We start from the raw sequence: 23,166 nt of genomic DNA on the forward strand, positions 1-23,166 counted from the left end.
AGTGAAGCATCTCCATTATAAATAACTGTAATGATCTTAGAGTGTTGTAGTTATTATTACATAGTGAAGCATCTCCATTATAAATAACTGTAAAGATCTTAGAGAGTTGTGAGTTATTATTACATAGTGTAGCATCTCCATTATAAATAACTGTAATGATCTTAGAGAGTTGTGAGTAATTATTACATAGTATAGCATCTCCATTATAAATAACTGTAATGATCTTAGAGTGTTGTGAGTTATTATTACATAGTGAAGCATCTCCATTATAAATAACTGTAATGATCTTAGAGTGTTGTGAGTTATTATTACATAGTGAAGCATCTCCATTATAAATAACTGTAATGATCTTAGAGTGTTGTGAGTTATTATTACATAGTGAAGCATCTCCATTATAAATAACTGTAATGATTTGAGAGAGTTGTAAGTTATTATTACATAGTGAAGCATCTCCATTATAAATAACTGTAATGATTTTAGAGTTGTAGTTATTATAACAGAGTGTAGCATCTCCACTATAAATAACTGTAATGATTTTAGAGAGTTGTAGTTATTATAACAGAGTGTAGCAAATCCATTATAAATAACTGTAAAGATCTTAGAGAGTTGTGAGTAATTATTACATAGTATAGCATCTCCATTATAAATAACTGTAATGATCTTAGAGTGTTGTGAGTTATTATTACATAGTGTAGCATCTCCATTATAAATAACTGTAATGATCTTAGAGTGTTGTGAGTTATTATTACATAGTGTAGCATCTCCATTATAAATAACTGTAATGATCTTAGAGTGTTGTGAGTTATTATTACATAGTGTAGCATCTCCATTATAAATAACTGTAATGATTTGAGAGAGTTGTAAGTTATTATTACATAGTGAAGCATCTCCATTATAAATAACTGTAATGATTTTAGAGTTGTAGTTATTATAACAGAGTGTAGCATCTCCACTATAAATAACTGTAATGATCTTAGAGAGTTGTAGTTATTATAACAGAGTGTAGCAAATCCATTATAAATAACTGTAAAGATCTTAGAGAGTTGTGAGTAATTATTACATAGTATAGCATCTCCATTATAAATAACTGTAATGATCTTAGAGTGTTGTGAGTTATTATTACATAGTGTAGCATCTCCATTATAAATAACTGTAATGATCTTAGAGAGTTGTGAGTAATTATTACATAGTATAGCATCTCCATTATAAATAACTGTAATGATCTTAGAGTGTTGTGAGTTATTATTACATAGTGAAGCATCTCCATTATAAATAACTGTAAAGATCTTAGAGAGTTGTGAGTTATTATTACATAGTGTAGCATCTCCATTATAAATAACTGTAATGATCTTAGAGAGTTGTGAGTTATTATTACATAGTGTAGCATCTCCATTATAAATAACTGTAATGATCTTAGAGAGTTGTGAGTTATTATTACATAGTGTAGCATCTCCATTATAAATAACTGTAATGATCTTAGAGAGTTGTGAGTAATTATTACATAGTATAGCATCTCCATTATAAATAACTGTAATGATCTTAGAGTGTTGTGAGTTATTATTACATAGTGAAGCATCTCCATTATAAATAACTGTAAAGATCTTAGAGAGTTGTGAGTTATTATTACAGAGTGAAGCATCTCCATTATAAATAACTGTAATGATCTTAGAGTGTTGTGAGTTATTATTACATAGTGTAGCATCTCCATTATAAATAACTGTAATGATCTTAGAGAGTTGTGAGTTATTATTACATAGTGTAGCATCTCCACTATAAATAACTGTAATGATCTTAGAGTGTTGTGAGTTATTATTACATAGTGTAGCATCTCCATTATAAATAACTGTAATGATCTTAGAGTGTTGTGAGTTATTATTACATAGTGTAGCATCTCCATTATAAATAACTGTAATGATCTTAGAGTGTTGTGAGTTATTATTACATAGTGTAGCATCTCCATTATAAATAACTGTAATGATCTTAGAGTGTTGTAAGTTATTATTACATAGTGTAGCATCTCCATTATAAATAACTGTAATGATCTTAGAGTTGTAGTTATTATAACAGAGTGTAGCATCTCCACTATAAATAACTGTAATGATCTTAGAGAGTTGTGAGTTATTATTACATAGTGTAGCATCTCCATTATAAATAACTGTAATGATCTTAGAGTGTTGTAAGTTATTATTACATAGTGTAGCATCTCCATTATAAATAACTGTAATGATCTTAGAGTGTTGTAAGTTATTATTACATAGTGAAGCATCTCCACTATAAATAACTGTAATGATCTTAGAGTTGTAGTTATTATAACAGAGTGTAGCATCTCCATTATAAATAACTGTAAAGATTTTAGAGAGTTGTGAGTAATTATTACATAGTGAAGCATCTCCATTATAAATAACTGTAAAGATCTTAGAGTGTTGTGAGTTATTATTACATAGTGTAACATCTCCATTATAAATAACTAAAGGTATGAGAGAGTTGTGAGTTATTATAACATAGTGTAGAACAATAACTCCGGTATTTATTCAATAGGACAATAGAATAGACAATAGTTTAAATACCTTGGCCAAGAGCAGACGACTCTGTGAAAAACTGTCATTTGGTTCGCAATAACTATCTGAAGAAGCCATTACGACAGCTGAAAGTGCTTACAGTTGTTTTCTTGTAAATCTTTGTGTATTTTCATTATTCATTTTAATCATATATTGTTATGTATATTTTTAGCTCACCAGATGTACAATTTTTTTACAAAATCTTTTTCTTTGAAACTGCTGAATCAGTTTCAGCCAGATGTTTGTTGAATGAGTTTTAGAGTATCTAGTATAAATTTTGTATGTTATTTCCTTGTGCATCAAGAAGCATAGCAACTATGTCTAAAATGGAACTAGGGATACAATGAATTTTTTTTTTTGGCTTTTGAAGAAAATATGACATATTCAAAGAACATCTAAATGGTATTTTTAAGCCACTCATTAATATATATTGAACAGGAAAAATAATCATTGATGAAAGATTTAAGCAAAAAAAATTCGGGTGAGCAATCTCTTGCAAGCCTCTTGTTACAGGTGAGCCTCTTGTTATATTCAGGCATTTAGAGGCTCAAAACAAAGTAGTAGGGACAATAAGAGCAAGGTTTGGTCCAAAATAATTACCGTACATTATCTAAAATTAACAAAAATATGACCAAGACTAAAGTTGTACAGAAAATTAAAACAGAACTTAAATCTGAATGGAAACTGCATACAACTATATATATATATGGATACCTTACTTTTCAGGACTTTACAGGGAAACAACATTGGTTGGTTGACAAAAAAAATGTTTGAAGATAGTCCACTGATGTATGAATTCAGCATTGCAAACAATGATTTAGCCTACATAGAGAATGGAACATTTGATCACTTCACAAATCTGTATTATTTGTAAGTCTAGTTTACATAGAGAATGGCCTATTATCCAAGCATCCACGGGATGCATTGGATAAGGATAATTTCAAAGGGCGTCCTGGGTTGAATGTGAAAATTTCATTGATATTGGCTTTAGACGGCCTATTTTGTTTTTACGGTTAAGAATATCTGAATCAGAAATGAATTGATCAATTACTCAGTGTGTCTTTTCCTATAAAACCTTTTAATAAAATCAAATCTGTCTTAGAGACGAGACAATCTTAATTTATTAATACCATAGCCATTTAGATGGGAAAAAACCAAAACGGCATATAGTTTGTCAACATAAGTATTCTTCATAAGGCTAATGCTATGACTCCTGATGTACAACTGCAACACAGATAACGTGTGGATATCCAATTGCACAAATTTTGAGTTATTTCACTGACGTTTATTTATGATCCAGACAAAAGTTTCCATTCGGTTTTTATTTTGTAGATGTATCATTATTTACTTATAATGTACTTACACCAATTTAATTTTGAATCCATACAGGGGTTCAAATCAGCGGTGGTCCGAGGTCCGCGACCTTCCACTTTTGCAATCAGACTTTCGTCTTTGATACTAGCTAAGCCCGACGGACCTTCGATTTGAAAATAAAGTTGTCTTTGCAAACCTTTTTACCAAAATTTCCAAATAAACGATCTCAAAACTTATTTTAATCGTTAATATTCATGACAGCGATGTTTATTTTGTTCAACCGCTAGCTTAATACCGAAAATCGCCGACAAGTAATGATTTAATTTCGAGTAAAATAGTATCTGACTGACAAAAGCAACATTGAAAAACAATGGATGCCGGAAAAGAAGACAGTTACAATATCGGATCCGATTCCAGAAGCGGATAAGGGTACTTCCGGGTTTTTGGGATTAAATTCATAAAAAAATGATAATTCTAGGCAGGTGACAAAATACATCTGTGATTATGTAATATAAACACTAGAATTGAAAACCAAAAGATATATGGAAAAGAATGAAAAATCAGAAAATATTTTATACAGAAACTTAAAATTACTTTTTGACAAAGGAGTAGGTTCATAAATACCCCTTTTTGCCCCCAAAATATAGCATGTTGGAAAATTGTGAAAATATAATCTTTAAGCTATATTTTGGAAAGAAAAATGCTTTTGCTATATAAATATGAGCTGTTTTTGACAAAACAATGCACAAATATCGCGTTCTAGCATCATTAAGTCATGCTAAATTACTGAACTGTTCGAAATGTTAGCATTTTGGTTAATTTTTAGACGGTTTCCGTCTAAAATGAAAGTGGCCGCATTCGTGTTCATTCATAATATTGAAATGTAAGTTGTATTTGATGATAATTCAAAACATGTATAAAGGTTGAGGATGAACACGGATGCGGCCACTTCATATTTGACAAAAACCATCTGAATAGTGACGTTTTTTGGCATATTTGATAGATTTTTCATATCTAAGCTTGAATCAGAGCGTTTTTAATGACTATATCAGGTAAATCTTTCACATAAACTAATCGAATCATTTAAGTGTTTAAAAATTGTCCAAAAACTTTCGTGATGTGAACCTGAAATTTGAGGCCAAAATCGGCCCTTACCGGATCTACTCCTTTAAATGTCTTAGTCAAATACAATGTGACAGTAATTTTCTTTATCAGTAATAAATGTTGATATTGCATGTAGATGTTTTGAAAGTGTAAACATGTTACTGCAATTTCATGGGGTCATTTGTTTCTCAATTTTGAAGGGCCAGTTATAAATAGCTGGAAGTTTCTTACATTATTTTCACAAATAGTGCAACTCGATATGATACAATGTAAGCAAAGTAACACAAGCTCTAGCGGACTTTTAAAATTGAGCTGAAACAATGCAAGCCCTGAGATAATCATGGCATAATTAGTAATTAATTACCAATCGTTGAGACAACACACCCACCCACAATTACACCTTCCCCAATAAAAAAAAAAGAAGTTTACTTGAATTCATAGTATACAAGACAATTACATATATGATGAACAACCGTGAAACTGACAAAGCTAACCTAATACAAAAAGAACATTTATTCTGTATCTTACTGAGTTATGAAATATTTTTAAGTAAAAGTATGACCTGGAATTACCCACCACCAAACTGTCTATGATTCTATAATGAGGATTACCCACATTGCATCCATTCTTAAATTCACATCCTTAAAATTTGAATAATAAATGCTTTGTAATATTTCTTTACATTTCTTAAGAGATGAATGCTTGTATTATATTTTATTTGCTCATTTCGAAAAGTTGACATTTTGTGTCTGTCATATGTTGACGTTTCCGTTCTTTTTCCAGTGACTACAACAAATGTTGATAAAGCACTGTGAACATTATGTGAATATTTGAATATTTTTACCAATTTAAAAGACGTGCATAATTTCAAATAAAAAATTATAAATTGTTAGTCCGTAATAAAACTTGTAAGAATTTTTCTAAATAGTTTCAACTTAATTACTCTGTGCAATGTGGGTACTGTGACGTAACAACAAGCAAAGAAATTGAAAATTGAACTGACAAAATTTCTTCCACATATATTTGTGTTCAAATAAAATACTACTTAGGAGTATCATACTACGTTTTTTGATTGAATTAAGCCTTCCAATTGATATTTATACCCCACGCAACGAGTTTTGGAGGGTAAAATGTTTTTGACCCGTCCGCCTGTCCGCCCGTCTCTCCGTCCGTCTGTCGTATCGTCCGTCTGTCCGTCCATCAATCTATCAGTCCGTCAGTCCTGTTTCTTGTCATCGCAACTGCTCTCAAACCACACAACAGAATTTCACGAAACCTTTCCAGATAATAAGGACATACTACGTAGATGTGCATATCGACAGGAAATTACGATTCAATTTTTTTTCCAGGAGTTACGCCCCTTTGAATTTATTTGCCCAATATACTACTGCAACTTTTTGTCATCGCAACTCCTCTGAAACCACACAACCTAATTTCATGAAACCTTTTCAGATAATAAGGACATATTACGTAGATGTGCATATCGACAGGAAATTACGATTCAATATTTTTTCCAGGATTTACGCCCCTTTGAACTTATGTGCCCAATATACTTCTACAACCTTTTGTCATCGCAACTCCTCTCAAACCACACAACATAATTTCATGAAACCTTTTCAGATAATAAGGACATACACTTTACTATGTAGATGTGCATATCGATAGGAAATTATGATTCAATTTTTTTTCTAGGAGTAACGCCCCTTTGAACTTATTTGCTTCAATGTACTTTTGCAACAGTTTGTCATCGCAACTCCTCCGAAACCACACAACATAATTTCATGAGACTTTGTAGATAATAAGGACATACTATGTAAATGTGCATATTGACAGGAAATTATGATTCAATTTTCTTCTCTTGCACATATTTTATTTCTCCAATGACAATGTGGGGACGTGGGGTATGTGAACGCACCCACTAAGGTTCTTTAATTTATAGTGTGTTTTTCTATGTTGTGGTGTTATAATATTGTTTCAGAAAAGGGAGAAGGTTTGGCACCATTAAAATTAAATTTTTAATCCCGCTGCAAATGTTTGCACCTGTCTTAAGTTTAGTAGTTCATACATGTTTCTCGTTTCTCGTTCTTATATTAGATTAGACCGTTGGGTTTCCCGTTTGAATGGTTTTTCACTAGTAATTTTGGGGGCCGTTTATAGCTTGACAATCGGTGTGAGTCAAAGCTCCATGTTGTTACTTAGATGGAGAGTTGTCTCATTGGCACTCATACCACATTTTCCTTTATCTTTTGGCAAAATAAACATATATAAATAAAGTTTCATGTCTGAACCAGACTGGATTAACAAAGAATATAACATAATGGCAATTGTATTCAAAGACTACAGGGAGTAGGAACCCTTCATGTCTGAAAAATGTTAGCGTACCAGTATCATGTATATCAAGCAGGGCTTTAAAAATTATTTTTAGCCAGCCGGACATTTTATTTCTTATCCCGATTTTAGTCCCATAAGAATAAGTAACAAAAGGCAACTATGGTAACCAGTTTGCCATCCCAATGATTGACATTAAAAAACCCTATATTAAACTTTCTTTGATACAAATTCCAAGTTCTGATGTAAACTGTGGAATTGGGAATGCATCATTTGAAGTGTGCAACATCAGCGTACTAATATCTGCCTTATTATTATTTGTGCACAATAACGTTGTCAAAAACTTTACTTTCGTTTAAAAAGAAAATTTTCTAGTACCAGATGTTATCTTGACAATGTTAAAACATGGACAAGAAATGAATACGTAAATTCCGTTTAGTTTGCAAAGCAGGATTGAGTGCAAGTTTTCTACATTTTTCTTCCAGAAAATATTTGAAAGTACACTAGAAATATAGGTATCGATTACAATTTAAACATTTTTGAAGAAATTAGGATGCATAATTAAATTTCACACCTGTGTACATGCGCACTATGTTCTATGTACTAGTTCAAAAAACGTGATTTTGACGATTTTTCATTTTTACCTTTTTAATTTTCTCATCAAATTATATTTGTAAACGTATTTCTGATAATTTTAATCTTTTTGACTAAATAAATTTGATGCAAACAGTTGAAATGTAAGAAAATAACTTTGAAAACATTGATATAAATGTCTGGTTCAAAACAGTTTACCTGTAACCTGAACAGGTAAATTCCATCTGTTCAACAACTAATTAGCCTTGATTAAAATGATAAGGTATTAAACAGGTCGAGAACTCTAGATTTTCTGACGTCAGAATATATTTGCATAGTAATTTCCAAAACACAAGGCCAATATGGCCTTGAAAAACTGACCAATCGACTCAATGAACTACAATGCATTGTGGGCTACAACGAGTAAACTACTACTTAAAACACGTGGAATTAGTAAGAAAACAGTCAATTAATATATTGTCTGGGACTCTAATTACCAAAGTTTTTATTCTGCAAATATGTTTAATGTAAAATATATAACGTAATCTTCAATTTGCATGCTCAGATTAAAAAAATATTGTTTATTAGCTTCACGATTCGACTTTCTTTTTCGCCTTGCAAAAGTAGTTGAACCGGTTTTGTGCATTGTTATGAATTGAACCTGCATTAATTTCACGACATGACACAGTCAAACTTTCATTGAAACACTTCTTTCTGTACTGAATGTGTATTTATTTTTTATCAGGACCTGAACTAATAGTAAGAACATCATAATATTCAGTATTCTAAAAAGAAGTGTTATGAAAGCGGCAGGGGCGGGTCCAACCATTTTAAAAGGGGGTCCTAACCCTGGACAAAATTTAAAGGGGATGGGGTTCCAACTACATGTCCCCATCCAAATGCACTGATCGTCCAAAAAAAGGGAGTCCATCCCCCGGAACCCCCGCCCCCCTGGATCCGCTACTGAGCGGGTACGGTATATAGCTCAATACATTTTTTATAGTTTCATCCATCGATAATATCCGTTTGTTGCTAATTTTATCACAAAATATACCTCAGAGGTTTTTTTATCATTCGGCTGCTGTCCTGTTGACATATGTAAAATATCTCCAATATTAAAAGTCTCTGGATCATAGTGGGTGCCATATTACCTATTATTTTTTTTCTAAAACGTGCTTTGTATATAGAAATAAGAAGATGAGGTATGAGTGCCAAATGAGACATCTTTCCAACAAAGACATAATTTAGTAAAGTAAGCAGTCATAGGTCCAATGCTGAAAAGTAAGCTATTAATGACCCAAAAATTACTTGTGCAAAACAATCCCAAAAAAAAAAAAAAAAGAAAAAAAAAGCCCAATTAAATATATAAAAGGACAAGAAATCTATCCCATACAAAAAAATTGTATAGGAACCTGTATTTCAGTGGTTGTCGTTTGTTTATGTGTTACATATTTGTTTTTCGTTCCTTTTTTTTTTATATAATTAAGGCCGTTAGTTTTCTCGTTTGAATTGTTTTACATTGTCATATCGGGGACTTTTATAGCTGACTATGCGATATGGGCTTTGCTCATTGTTGAAGGCCGTACGATGATCTATAAATGTTAATTTCTGTGTCATTTTGTTCTTTTGTGGACAGCTGTCTCATTGGCAATCATACCACATCTTCTTTTTTATTATAGATCCAATGCTGCAATTTTCACAAAACATATCAAATTTTCCACCTTGTCGCACATACATATGGATAAAATCATTACAGCTTATTTCCCAATGCATGTGAAGCAAAACTTTGGTTAGCTTGCTTGCTTTGTTTGTATTTTGTACAAAATATAAAATATACAAGTTAAACTATGCCTATATATTATATATATTGTTTAAAGATGTCAATCTTATTTTCAAAGCTTGTGTAAACAACTATACAAACAAAGCAAGCAAACCAACCAAAGTTTTACTTTGCAGGTTTAAGAAATCAGCTATAATGATTTTATTCAGTTTGGCAAATGTCCGAGCCCGTTAAAAAGAACAAACTGAAACTACAGTTGCTGACTTCACTACCTTAAAAAAAAGGGAACAGTTTGGAAGTCCCATATACTGAAATGTGACCAACAAAAATACTTATAGATTTTGTTAACACTGCCATGTATGTAAATATTTCTTCACCTTTTTTACGAACACAAAATTCAAGGATCCCACATTTGCCTTTAATTATCTATACGAACATTGCTGTACTCTTGAATATCAACACTTTATCGACGGCTTACTTTACACCAGTAAGTTTGTCTCATGGGTAATTGTGTTTTTTCGCTGTTGTTTCGTTGCTTCTGGTGGACAAATACATGAAATCTCTGTGCCATCATTAAACATGTTAATGGCTATATATCGGGTAATTCAAACCCTTTTTTCTTCGCATAGAAACAACTCTTCGTTAATCTGAGCATGGAAGTAATACTTTATATCACGAACTATAAATGAGGATACACAAAATGAAAAACTAAGCGAAATTGTGAATCCCGCATTACACGAAAAAATGTGTTGTATTTCAGTAAATAACACGTGTTCTTGGTTGATTGTAAACACGTAGTAGTCCATCATGCATTGTGACTCATTTAGTGGATTGGTCAAAAACCTAGGTAAAAATAAATTGCGTCACATGTAAATAAACAATTACATGTGCGAGAACATAAGTATGCTAATTTATGCATTTCCATATAAGGTAGTGGTCCCGACCTGTTAAAGAAGGGGTTGTTTTGATAGTACTTTATAATCATTTCACTTTTATGACCGGAAAATGTGGCTGTTAAAGGCAAAATGTTGGCTCAAAAATATTTCTAATTATGTTAAAATGACTGTCTCTTAAGAAAGCCTTGAAAACTGAAAAGTAGATGATCGTTTCATGCTTTGCCCAGGCAGACAATGTCCGGTACAAATACAAATGTCCGGAATATATGACCATTTTGGAAGCCATGATATCAAGACACTGCTAAGATTTATAACATTAGTAAACAAACCACAGAGCATGGCAAACAGGACTTTATCTAACATTTTACTTTTCACAAGAAACAAATCTGAAATCAATGTTGTTACCCAGAAGTCAGAAATCAAATGTGATAATTTTATCTTTCACTCTTACGAGTTGTTATTTAAAGTTATAGCTGAACAGATGTGTTTGTTTATATTAGTGAAAGTATACTTTTGACCTCCACATTTATGGTGCCGTGACCAGGATTTAAACAAGCTCAAGTTGATACTACCCAGGTACAGAAGTGCTGTTACCAAACTAATTCGAAAGATTGATGCAGCGAAACAGGATACAGATTTCGATCTAGAAGAATTGACCACAAAGTTTGACAACCTACTTCAGAAACAAAAATTACTGAACAAGTTGAATTAGCAGATAATCAACCTAGTATAAGCATTTGTCGCAAATTCAAAATTTCAATCCAGGTATCTATGACTATGAAGAGTTTATTTACGTGTTTCAATATAACCATCTTAATATTTTCTATTTACTATTTCAGTTACTTTCATAATAACAAACTAACACAGCTGCCATCCCTTGGAGATTTCTCTGACCTGGGAGCATACTACTTCAGTGCAAGCAACAACAGAATTACAGAAATCAAATCTTATACTTTTGCAAATATGAACGGATATTCCTTGTAAGTTATTAACAAATACAGGTGCCAAGTTTTTTTTAAAGGATGATGCCTTGTCTCATATTGCAGATTTCTTGAAGTCTCACATTATTTTTTTTGTGTGTTCTCATACTATCAATTAATATAATATATGTAGTTGTAGGTTGTCTAAATATATTTTGATACTTGTGTAAGTCTGCCAATACTCCTTTTAGAGCCGAAAGTCTTTTCTATAATTTTGATATATTTTGTCAAGTAAGTTTTTGATGAAGTTGAGGTCCAATCAGCTTGAAACTTAAAACCTTTGATGAAGTTGAGGTCCAATCAACTTGAAACCTTTGACATGTTTTCCCTATGATATGATTTTTCTAATTTTAATGCCAAATAAGAGTTTTTATCCCAAATTAACAGACCACTGAACATAGAAAATTATTGTGCAAGTGGGGCATCCATGTACTAGGGACACATTGATTAAAGGAAATGTTTAATGATCACATCAACCTTTATTGGTTCACAGGCAATTACTTATAAGTGTATGGATCTATATAATTTTTAGCTCATGGTTCCATACTGCTATAGGAGGGTTGGAAGACCATTTTGTCAATATGAGTACTAGATGCTTAATTTTACATATCATGAGTTCAAATTGAGAGTTCTGAACTTGGCAAATCAGGATATTTAGAATATTGCTTTATTTTAATGTAATAGGAACTCATTATTTGTGCTTGAGGTTTTTGTAAATGAACACATATTTCAGCAAGTGGGACTTAAGCACAGAGACTTACTACGGGAGATTCTTATTTTTACAAGGAGGTAGCTGCTTTTATACGACCGCCAAAAAATTTTACGTTCGTATATTGGTATCACGTCATCGTCGTCGTCTGTAGTCGTCGTCGTCATAGTCGTATGAAGACACTTAGTTTCCGGCCAATAACTTTAGTTTAAAAGAATGGATTTTTATGAAATTTAAACACAAGGTTTAAAACTAGGAAAGGAAGGTTGGGATTGATTTTGGGGGTTATGGTTCCAACAGTTTAGGGACAAGAGGCTTTTTTTACTTATGATTCATTTTTATCAAATCCATTATGGCTAAATAATAATATTAAGATTGGTCATAAATCAGTAATTTATCTAGAATGATTCAAAAGTGGTATTAGATTTGTAAATGATATAGTTGACCAAAATGGATTGTATATTTCATTTGACCAATTTAAGCAAATATATAACATTAACACAGATTTTCTTAAATTTAACAGTGTTATTTCAGCAGTGAAAGAGGCATCAAAATCTTTCACTAAAGAATCTTACAAATTAGTTTGTCCTTTTATACCATCATGTCTGCAAGTATTTTTGAAACATTGTAAAGGATCAAAAGATATGTATTCTGAAATAATGTTATTCCTACTGGACAGCTTAAGTGGGTTAACATTTTAGGTGAACAGAATCTGAACTGGAAAATGATTTTCAGACTGCCTTTTGCTGTTACTAAAAATAGTAAATTACAGTGGTTGCAATATAGGATTAATCATTGTATTATTGCAACAAATCAGTATTTAGTTGAAATGAAATTGACTAATGATCCTTTATGTACATTTTGTAGATCAGTTTTCAAGTTGGCCCAAATTGGGGTCCAAAATTAAACGTTGTTTCATTTCATCAAAAATTGAATTCTTTGGATTCTTTGATATGCTGAATCAATCCATGGCCATGTATTTAGATTTTGGATATTGGACCATAATACGTAAATTTAATTTTACAAGTTCAGTAGACCATATTCTTTCAGAAACCTTTACTGTGTCAACTATTTGATCACAATCCGAATTCAGAGCTGTATCAAGCTTAAATGTCCATACTTGCCCCAACTGTTCAGGGTTCGACCTCTGATGTAATATAAAGCTGTGCCCTGCGGAGCATCAGGTTCTGTATGTTTACTCATGCGTTATATACTTTTCATTACTACAAAACCACATCCACTGATCAAAAGAGAAAACTAAATTTTAACACAACAGATTCTCAAATATATATACAACATTGCAACAAATTATAAATGAACCTTTTAAAGATTATTCACAATCCCAAACTTGTTCTTTAGTCAAACATGGAAAAAAAGATAGTTAAAATTAATCAGGACCCTTTCTTAGGACTTTTTATAGATAAGGTTTACATGTCTGCTTTGCATGAAGTATCTAACCTTGAACTTATTTTCATGGTTTATTGTGTATTGAATGATTGTAAGGTGTACATGTGTCTGTCTGGCTTTGATTATCTGACCTCGACCTCATGGTCATGGATCATTAATAATGTTAATTTTATATTATAATTGTATGAAAAGTATATGGTTAAAACTATCAACATAAAACCAATCATGGTCAATAATACAGGTGAGACATTTCAGCCATGCATTCTAGTGAATTTTGTGTGCATGATTCTTAATTTTATTATGTGTCTCTTTTTTATATCATAATTCTGATATAAAAATATTCCATATCATGTAGTTATATGTTAAGTTAAGTTCAACAACAAATCTTTATTGGCAAATTCCATGCAAGGACAACAAATCATTATTTAATTGATAATTTTACTCTTGTCATTTTTTGTAGAGATCTATCACATAACCAGATTTCAGTGATTTATAGTGATGCATTTGACAATATCAACTATGATCATATAACTTTAACTGATAATCCAATGAAGACTTTAGAATCCAGGTCTTTTGTTGGTATAACTCTAGCCAATAATTTGTAAGTATTTTTGTAAGTATTTTGACTATTATGTAAAAAAAAATGTGGTATAATTGCCAATAAGACAACTTTTCCACCTGCAACCAAATGAAATAGTTCAAATGACTAAATAGGCCAGGTTATTGGAATGGTCTCGGACTGTTTAAATTGGTTCAGAATAAGAGAAAATTCAGCACGTATGTCATATGTCAATAAATATTATTTATAGGGTGATATCTATTTACCGTGACTGTGTACTTCTTTATCCCGTCACTGTGTTATTGTTATATGATAATTTTTGTGTTCTTGTCTTTCATTTTTGCTTATGTGCTTTGTCTATATACCTTCTTGAGTTTCTTTGATATATATGAAGTGGCTTTGTACTTATACCTCCCATCATTGTGTTATTGTTCTATGATAGGTTTTGTATTCTTGTCTTTCATTTTTATATGACTGCAAACATTTTTTGGGGTTCGTATAATGCTATGGTGTTGTCAACGTTTATTTGTTCCTAATAATATTTGTTCCTGAGGGAAACAATATTATAATTATATTTGTTCTGCGGAAATGGTGTCATGGAATAATTTTCTGTCTGTATTATATTTGTTCCACTGATATTAGGAACTTATCTTATATGTTGATGAGTATAACACATGTCTTTAGTATAGGGGGAGGTTGGGTCACACAAAACATGGTTAACCACGCCGCATTTTAGCGCCTGTCCCAAATCAGGAGTCTCTCGCCTTTGTTAGTCTTGTATGTTTTTTTTTTAGTTCATTTATATGTTTTGGAATTAAGTTTGACGTCAATTTTCACTGAACTAGTTCACATAATTATTATGTAAAAAAAATGGAACCTATGTTGAATGTAACTGACTATGTTTACAAGTTCAGCTGTGAAATATAAATGTTAATTCTAATGAGAAAAATATCATTCAAAGGTTAAATATGCGTACCAGTAATTGTTGATAATTCAGAAATGATTGTTTTAATATCTTCAAGATTGGGAACAATAATTTCCCATATTCACGATATATATTTTCATAATAATTGTTAATACAAATTACCAATACGGCATTAGTAATAGATAGAATATAATAATATTTTTGGGTCGGAAAAGATATTACATAATATTTTTTCCAATCCGAATAATTATTACATAAGATTTTTTCCTTTTTTTTTCATTTTAATGAGTCATATGTCAAAATGATAAAAGTCAAAATATTATACCAGTCATAAAATTGAAATTTTTACCGTAATGTTTATTCCAAAAATAATTTATTATGTAATAAAACATCCTATTGGAATTTGTTTAATGTGATTAAAATTCTGAGGCATCGGTCCTTTTATTATGCTGATGGAATAAATATCACATAACAATAATTCCAATTGGAACTTTTGTTACACCTTATATTATCTTTGGAATTAATATTATGATGGAACATATATTCTGTGACAGTGTTGTCGTCATCTGCATTGTCCGAAGACACATTTGGTTTCCAGAAATAACTTAAGTTTAATTGAATGGATCTGTATGATTTTTTTAGAAGGTTCTAAACCACAAAAGGAAGGTTGGGTTGATTTTGGGGATGATGGTTCCCACCGTGTAGGACAAAGGGGTCCAAAACGAGCATTTTTCTAGTTTCCGGATAATAACTGAAGTATTTCGATTACTCTGAAATTGTACCACAATGTTTAATACCACATGTAGCAGGTTGGGATTTATTTTGGGGATTATGGTGCGAACACTTTATGAATTAAGGGTCAAAAAGTTACCAAAGACAAGCATTTTTGTAGTTTCCAGACAATAACTGGTGTGAAAGTGTATGGAGTTCTCTAAAATTCAACTGCAACATTCAATACTATAAAGGAAAGGCTGGGATTGAGTTTTGGGGTAATTGCTTCCAAAGGGCCAAGTGAGCTTTTCTTATCACTTGGCGTCTGTTGTCCGTAGCGTCATCCGTCGTCGTTAACTTTTACAAAAAAAACAAATTTCACCAAACTTGGCCACAATCATCATTGGGGTATTTAGTAAAAACAAAGTGTGTTTGGTGACCCGGCCAACCAATCAAGATGGCCGCCATGGCTAAAATTAGAACATAGGGGTAAAATGTAGATTTTTGCTTATATCTCTGAAACCAAAGCATTTAGAGCAAATCTGACATGTGTTAAAATGTTTCTGCGGTAAAATTTTCAGATGAATCGGACAACCCGTTGTTGGGTTGCTGCCACTGAATTGGTAATTTTGAGGAAATTTTGCCGTTTTTGATTATTATCTTGAATATTATTATAGATAGAGATAAGTGTAAACAGCAATAATGTTCAGCAAAGTAAGGTAGAAAAACAAGTCAACATGACCAAAATGATCAGTTGACCCCTTAAGGTCTTATTGTTCTTTATAGTACATTTTTAACAATTTTCATAATTTTTGTAAATTTTTACAAAATATTTTCCACTGTTACTACATGGCAAAATTAATTATAGATTGAAATATTTGAAAGCAGCAAGAACGTTCAGTAAATGAAGATTTACAAACATATCAACATCACCAAAACACAATTTTGTCATGAACCCATCTTTGTCCTTTGTTTAATATGCACATTATCAAAGACAAAGGTGAGCGACACAGGGTCTTTAGAGCCTCTATGTTTTGTTGAGCCTGCGATTAACAGCAAAAGTAGGAGAGACACTGGGTTCGGCAGAACCCTACACATTTTTTTTACCTATTGTACCTGTTTGTTTTGTTTGCACATTGTTGTCAGTATAATCGAATTTAATGAGACTGTAATACAAGTGAGAGGTTTAGCTAGCTATTAAACCAGGATTGAGCCACCATTTTCTATAACGGACCATGCAAGGGCTGTATAGCCAGTAAAGGTGGTTAAAAACTTCAATTTGTTGTATTTCTATATAAGAAAATGCCTGTAACAAGTCAGGAATTTGACAGTTGTTATCCATTTGTTTGATATGTTTGAGCTTTTGAGTTTGCCATTTGATAGGGATTTTCCGTTTTGAATTTTCCTCGATGTTCAGTATTTTTGTGATTCTACTTTTTACATATTATTGGAATAAAATGTGTATATTAAAGATTTCAATTTGCAATAAATTTATGTATTTTATACACACACATAAACCTAAAAAGTTATTGAGAATTTTTTTTTCAATAAATGGAGTAATCATAATGCATAGAGGTTCCTCTTTTTTCCAGGAATATGAATGATATGGAAATAAGTCATGTGCCAGCTTCTGCCTTTGTCAATGTGAACGCTAAAGATTTACTATTGCAAAATAACCAGATAGAATACATTGAAGAAAATGCTTTTGATAATGTTATTTTAACAGAAGATTTGTAAGTAAACTAGATAGTTCATTTTTTTTATATATAAATAAGGTCGTAAGTTTTCTCGTTTGAATTGTTCTACATTGTCATTCGGGGCCTTTTTTTAGCTGACTATTTGATAAAGGCTTTGCACATGGTCCTTTGTGTAGAGTTGTCTCATTGGCAATCATACCACATCTTCTTTTTTATAGATAGGACCACATTAAATCAAAGTCTGAGATCAATCTCACAGGTAAGAAAATATTCATAAACATTTTTAATTGTCCAATATTACATACATATTTCAGGGTAGGCAAAACGAGGTTATATGAGTATTGCCAGCTATAAATTATATCGTCCCACATTGTCATTAATAAAATGGAAGTTGCATATCAGATATTTTTTTTTAAACAATTGCTTTCACGCCATGGAGCATAGCTATTGTTGTAACATCATAACAATCAAGCCAAAGTTTTGAGTAGATAAAACTTATTCCTGTCTATCATTCTAAAAATCTTCTGTTTGTTACATTAACAGTTGAAAAGCAACAGTGGATTTGTGAAGTTTCAATATACTAGTAATTCTTGTATAGGTATTTTTGTGTTTAAAAGGACAACCGTTTGACTAATATCAAAGAACGTATAAGCATACATGTGAACCTCCCGACGGGAGTACAATAATCCCGTTTTCAGGGGTCTCCTCCCGTCGTCCCGTTTAAGAGAAAAAAATCCTGTGTATGAAATATTTCACGATTGAAAACTTTCAGTCGCCATATCCGGTGTAACTGATATTACCTGAAGTTTAATTTTACCTGTAAATCATTTAAAATGCTTAATTATATGGATTCTTTTGGGTGTCAAACATACTGGTTATCAATGATTTTAGCTCAGGCTAAAAAATGCCGTTTTGTAACAAAAACTTTGTGTATTTAAAAATATTTAAAATAAATATTTGGTGACTTCCCTTGAATTTTCCTGTTTTAAGGTAGATAGTAAGTAAATGTTTTTGAGACAGAATTGTTTTTATAATTTGCTAAAATGAAGATTTAACTATGCTTTTTTTAAAATATAATAAAAAGTATGGGTAACCGTGCTGCTTTTTAAGCTGTGAGTCGTTGAAAATTGCCTAAATTTGGTTAGTTTGTTCATGAAATCTCTATGAGATATAATTTTGAAATAAATTGTGAGAAGATAGGTTTCATAATATGTTTTAAGAAAATTAGAAGAAAACATGGTGTCACCGAACTTGTTTTCTTGCCACAAAATTTTCCCTATTAGCCAAGTATCAATTTTGTATTAAAAGAGTTAACTCCCCTTAATTGGCTCATTTGAAAAAAGTGATTTTAAAAACCAAAAAGGTCGATATTTGTTAAAATATTTTAAATAATACAGTAAATTAACAAGTTTTCTTTATACAAATAAACAGTCTAACCACTAAATTGCAAATCTGTTTCCAAATTTGCTAATTTTGGCAAATAACTAGACCGATTTTGTACTGTGACTGTACATTCCAAGATAGTGGTATACCATGAATCTACCTTTAGTTACCTTCTTTTAAATAATGTGAATTGTTAAAAGAATATAAATGAAATATAAATTGAACAAACAGTCATAAAAGGATGATAATTAAATGATTTGAAATGTCTTTGGACAAATAATAAAAAAATAATAATTTGGAAACAATTTGTTGGTTCTATACTTCTTTTTAAGGCTTACATGAAAATTTATATCTTAAGTATGACCTTCTTGGTTTACATGGCTGACTGTGCAAAGTTAAAAACTTCCATTTGTGAGTTAATATGAGAGTACAGAAAATGAAAGATTTTTTTTATGGTATTTAGTATTAAAAGAAAAGATAAGATTGATCTTTTTGCAGTGAATGAGTTGTTGAATTAAGATTTATAAAGATAAAGAGGTCCATTTCTTCTAATAAAAAAAAAATACAAGTACAAGTGTGCTATAAACATATTACATACGGATTGAAAGTTGAAGAAAAAACACTTTAAAAGACAATTTCTACATACCTGTTTACTGACCTAGATCCTGCGGATGTGACCTGAGATTTTCACAGTTCGGGTGACCAAATAACCTGGGAATTCGAAAAATAACCCGTTTCAACCGGATTCCTAAGATTTCAGACTGATAATTTTGTAAATGATTTCCTTTAAAATAACCTGTAAATTCGTAATACTTCCTGGACAAGAAGTTCAACTACCTGTGTAAACTCAAATCAAGTGACCCATTTCAGTGCATGGCTTCACTTGACAGCTTTGGTGTCAAACAAACTGGTAATTAACGCCAATTACCTTAGATTTAGGTCGTAAATAATTTGTGTATTTCAAAGTTGTTTCACAAACAACTTGAGTTTCTTCCCCTTTTTGTTATCTCACAATATTCTCCTTAAACTTATGATATTTTTGTAAGAAAATTAAATCTGAAATGATTTGAATGCAAAAACATATCAGAATAATACTTTTACTATTTTACTACCTAAGAACAATTGAAAAATTAAAATTTTGAAAATTACTTTTTTCATCTTTACTTCTTTTAATTGTTTAACTTTATCTTATTACATTCGAATATCAACATCTGTTATGTTTAATCCAGTCAAGGTCGTTATAAAGATATAAAAAAAACCTTTCATCATCAGATATGTTCATATGATTAAATATGCACAAATGTATGCAATGAAAACATTGGAATGAAGATGAAAATGAATTAAGGCAGCATAACATAAATCTATCAATGGCCTTCAAGTGCAATGAAATAATAATATGTACAATTTTAAATTCTTTGACCATGTGGATATGTCTTGGAAACTTTGATATAAATCATCGAAAAAATGTATACGCGTTATGACCTGAGATTTGATTCTTCTATGCAGGTCATCACCTGCATTTTCATTGTCATAGGTTGACAGGTACGTTTCTACACCACACGGTTACATTTATGTCGATAAAAAAAACTACTGATCTGAGTCCTAATTTTCTGACCAAAATTTCCCAGTCTCCTTATCTAAGTTTCACAGTCCATCACATGTACGTAGAAGGCCCAGTTAGAAAGTACAGTTTTTATACCTGCGATTTCCTTCTCAAGACATTTCATAAAAAATATTGAAAAATGTCAGTTGTTAATTTAATATTGAAAACTTGACTGAATTATACCTTATACAGTGATTTAATTTTTTTTTTAATTCTTGTGTCTTGATTGGAAGAGGTCAAGATGCTCTTGTTCCTTCATAAAATCTGCATCCATTCATCAAATTATCGTTAGCACGTTACACTAATGTAAAAAACAAGATCTCGAGACAATGTCATTTGTCGTAATAACATTTGATTGTTTTAAAATAGATCTGTCTTACATTGACAGTGTACCAATTTGATCATTTTCGTAGCTTTCTCGATTGACACACTGTACATGCTGTACTCTTTTAATATGTCTTGGCCGATATTGTAAATTTGAACACGAACAAATTATTGTCTGATTTTGAATTTTTTCTTTGGTAGACATTCCTTATCAGCCAATCGAAATCATTGTTTCTCTTTATTATTGGGCTGTATTTGATCACACAATCAAAATCGTTGTTCCTGGAGTAATTGGACTGCATTGCAAACATACTAAAATTTAAATTTATTTGGAAGATCATAATTGTACAAATCGTGATCTTGGCAGATGATTATTCATTCTGATGAAGGTTCTCATACAGGCATGACTGATGAAAAGAATTCAAAGATACATTACCAACATAAAACTATTGTCTTATTTCTATTACAATGCCCAACCGGGAATAATGTTTGAAAGAATAATTTGAAAAAAGTAAAGAAAGAATATGAACATGCAATTTATCAAATTTTAATTATAGGTTTATATAATATATATACTTTGACGAGTTTCGAAAATCAGTGCTGATCAAAAACTTTTGAAAGAGTTATGCACCTTGGAATTATTAAATTGAAAATTGCCTTATGAGCCTGTACAATTTTTGCCAGATTTTTATGAAATATAAATTATAGGTTTATATCACCGAGGTTGAAAAATCAGTCCCGATCAATTATTTTAAAAAGAGTTATGCCCCTTGTTTATATATTTTTATTATGGGAATCACCGAAGCCCTCGATTCTTAAAGATATTGATGAAAGTCTTATAGAACAACAAAAATATGTTTTTTAGTTATTGTCCTTTAGTGTACCTTTGGACCTTGGAACTCTGTTCTTTTATTAGATTTGGTTTATGGAAGATTATTTATCCATGTTTAAATCTTTGAAAGGTTCATTACAACGTAGCTCTGTTTGAGATAATTTGTCCTCATGAGATAGTCTTTACTATTGAATAATTCATATCAAATAGTGTAAATCTGTCCTAAACCGCATGCAATATGTCAGCCAAAACAAAATTTCATTTATTTAACCACAAGTTATTTTATTTGTTTACCGCTGTCTATGACAAGACATGCTATTGTATACCAATATCCTTCCGTCAGTCGATGCTTCGTACAATAACCCAAATTTGCTTTTACCAATTATCATGTCTGAAAAAAATCATTATAGATTTTGATCACTTTTTGCTTTGTTGTTTTAGATAGATGGGACTTAAACTGTTTAAATTAAGGTTATTCTTCACAAGGCACTAACTTTGCCTCTGTTGATTTCCTAAAAAAATATTGTTTCCATTGATAAAAGGAAGCTTCTTTTTGATTTAAAGTTTTTTATTTTGTTCTAGAGTTATTGAACCTTTTGAATTTTATCAATGTTTACACATATCACACTATATTATTAGTATGCCTTGTTTGATTAACTTGAAACTTCAGAATATTACTTGGATTGATAAAAGGAATCAGAATATTTCTTGGATTGATAAAAGGAAGCTCCCTTTTGGTGTTTCAAAATTTGTTGTTTTCTATTCTTTACAAGAATTAAAATGTCAGATTTAAGTAAAATAAGTCTTGAGTTTGCTTGGATTAATAGGTACTACTAAAATATTATGACGATGATAACAATTCAAAAAAAATTTACCGATAGAGTTGTTGATTTTTATTTTTATTTTTAGGTTCTTGAATGGAAATGGTTTAAAGACTTTACATGGGTCCATCTTTGCCAACAGCTCATCGATTGCAGGAAGTTTCTTCCTGGAGACAAACAATATAGAATTTATACCAATAACAGCATTTGACGCCTTAACAAGTGTCTCAAAAATGTATCTACTATCTATTACTAATTCCTCTATGTTTTATTGTTGAATCTCTCCTAATATCTTGTATTAATTGACACAGTTGCTTTCAATTCATGTAGCTGTATCTTTTTTTTCAACTTCAGATATTTTATTTCACTTAATAGTTGTTAACAAAGCCCATAATTTTACAACAATGGCACTAAGGGTCTTCCCTGTAAAACCCGTTAATAATTACCAATAAAACCATGGGATTTCACAGTAGTGTGATTTCCTTTTATGTGATCAAGTTTTTGTTTATGATATAATGTGGAGTTGTGGTTTAATAAAACATGTCTTAAAAAAGAGGGGGACGAAAGATACCAAAGGGACAGTCAAACTCATAAATCTAAAACAAACTGACAACGCCATGGCTAAAAATGAAAAAGACAAACAAACAAACCATAGTACACAT

The 23,166-nt window shown here is 31.2% G+C and overlaps 1 protein-coding gene across 2 annotated transcripts in view; it reads left to right on the forward strand.

Annotated features, from left to right (window-relative positions):
- Nucleotides 1–23,166, forward strand: part of LOC143059422 (uncharacterized) — a 374,671-nt gene that overhangs the window by 133,022 nt on the left and 218,483 nt on the right. For both annotated transcript variants that reach the window (XM_076232911.1, XM_076232912.1), the window contains exons 20-24: nt 3,285–3,428; nt 11,393–11,533; nt 14,110–14,250; nt 17,437–17,577; nt 22,593–22,739. In XM_076232911.1, the coding sequence (XP_076089026.1) occupies nt 3,285–3,428; nt 11,393–11,533; nt 14,110–14,250; nt 17,437–17,577; nt 22,593–22,739 (714 nt within the window). The remainder of the gene's footprint in view (nt 1–3,284; nt 3,429–11,392; nt 11,534–14,109; nt 14,251–17,436; nt 17,578–22,592; nt 22,740–23,166) is intronic.

This window comes from Mytilus galloprovincialis, chromosome 14 (genome assembly GCF_965363235.1).
Source record: "Mytilus galloprovincialis chromosome 14, xbMytGall1.hap1.1, whole genome shotgun sequence".
Taxonomy (NCBI): Eukaryota; Metazoa; Mollusca; class Bivalvia; order Mytilida; family Mytilidae; genus Mytilus; species Mytilus galloprovincialis.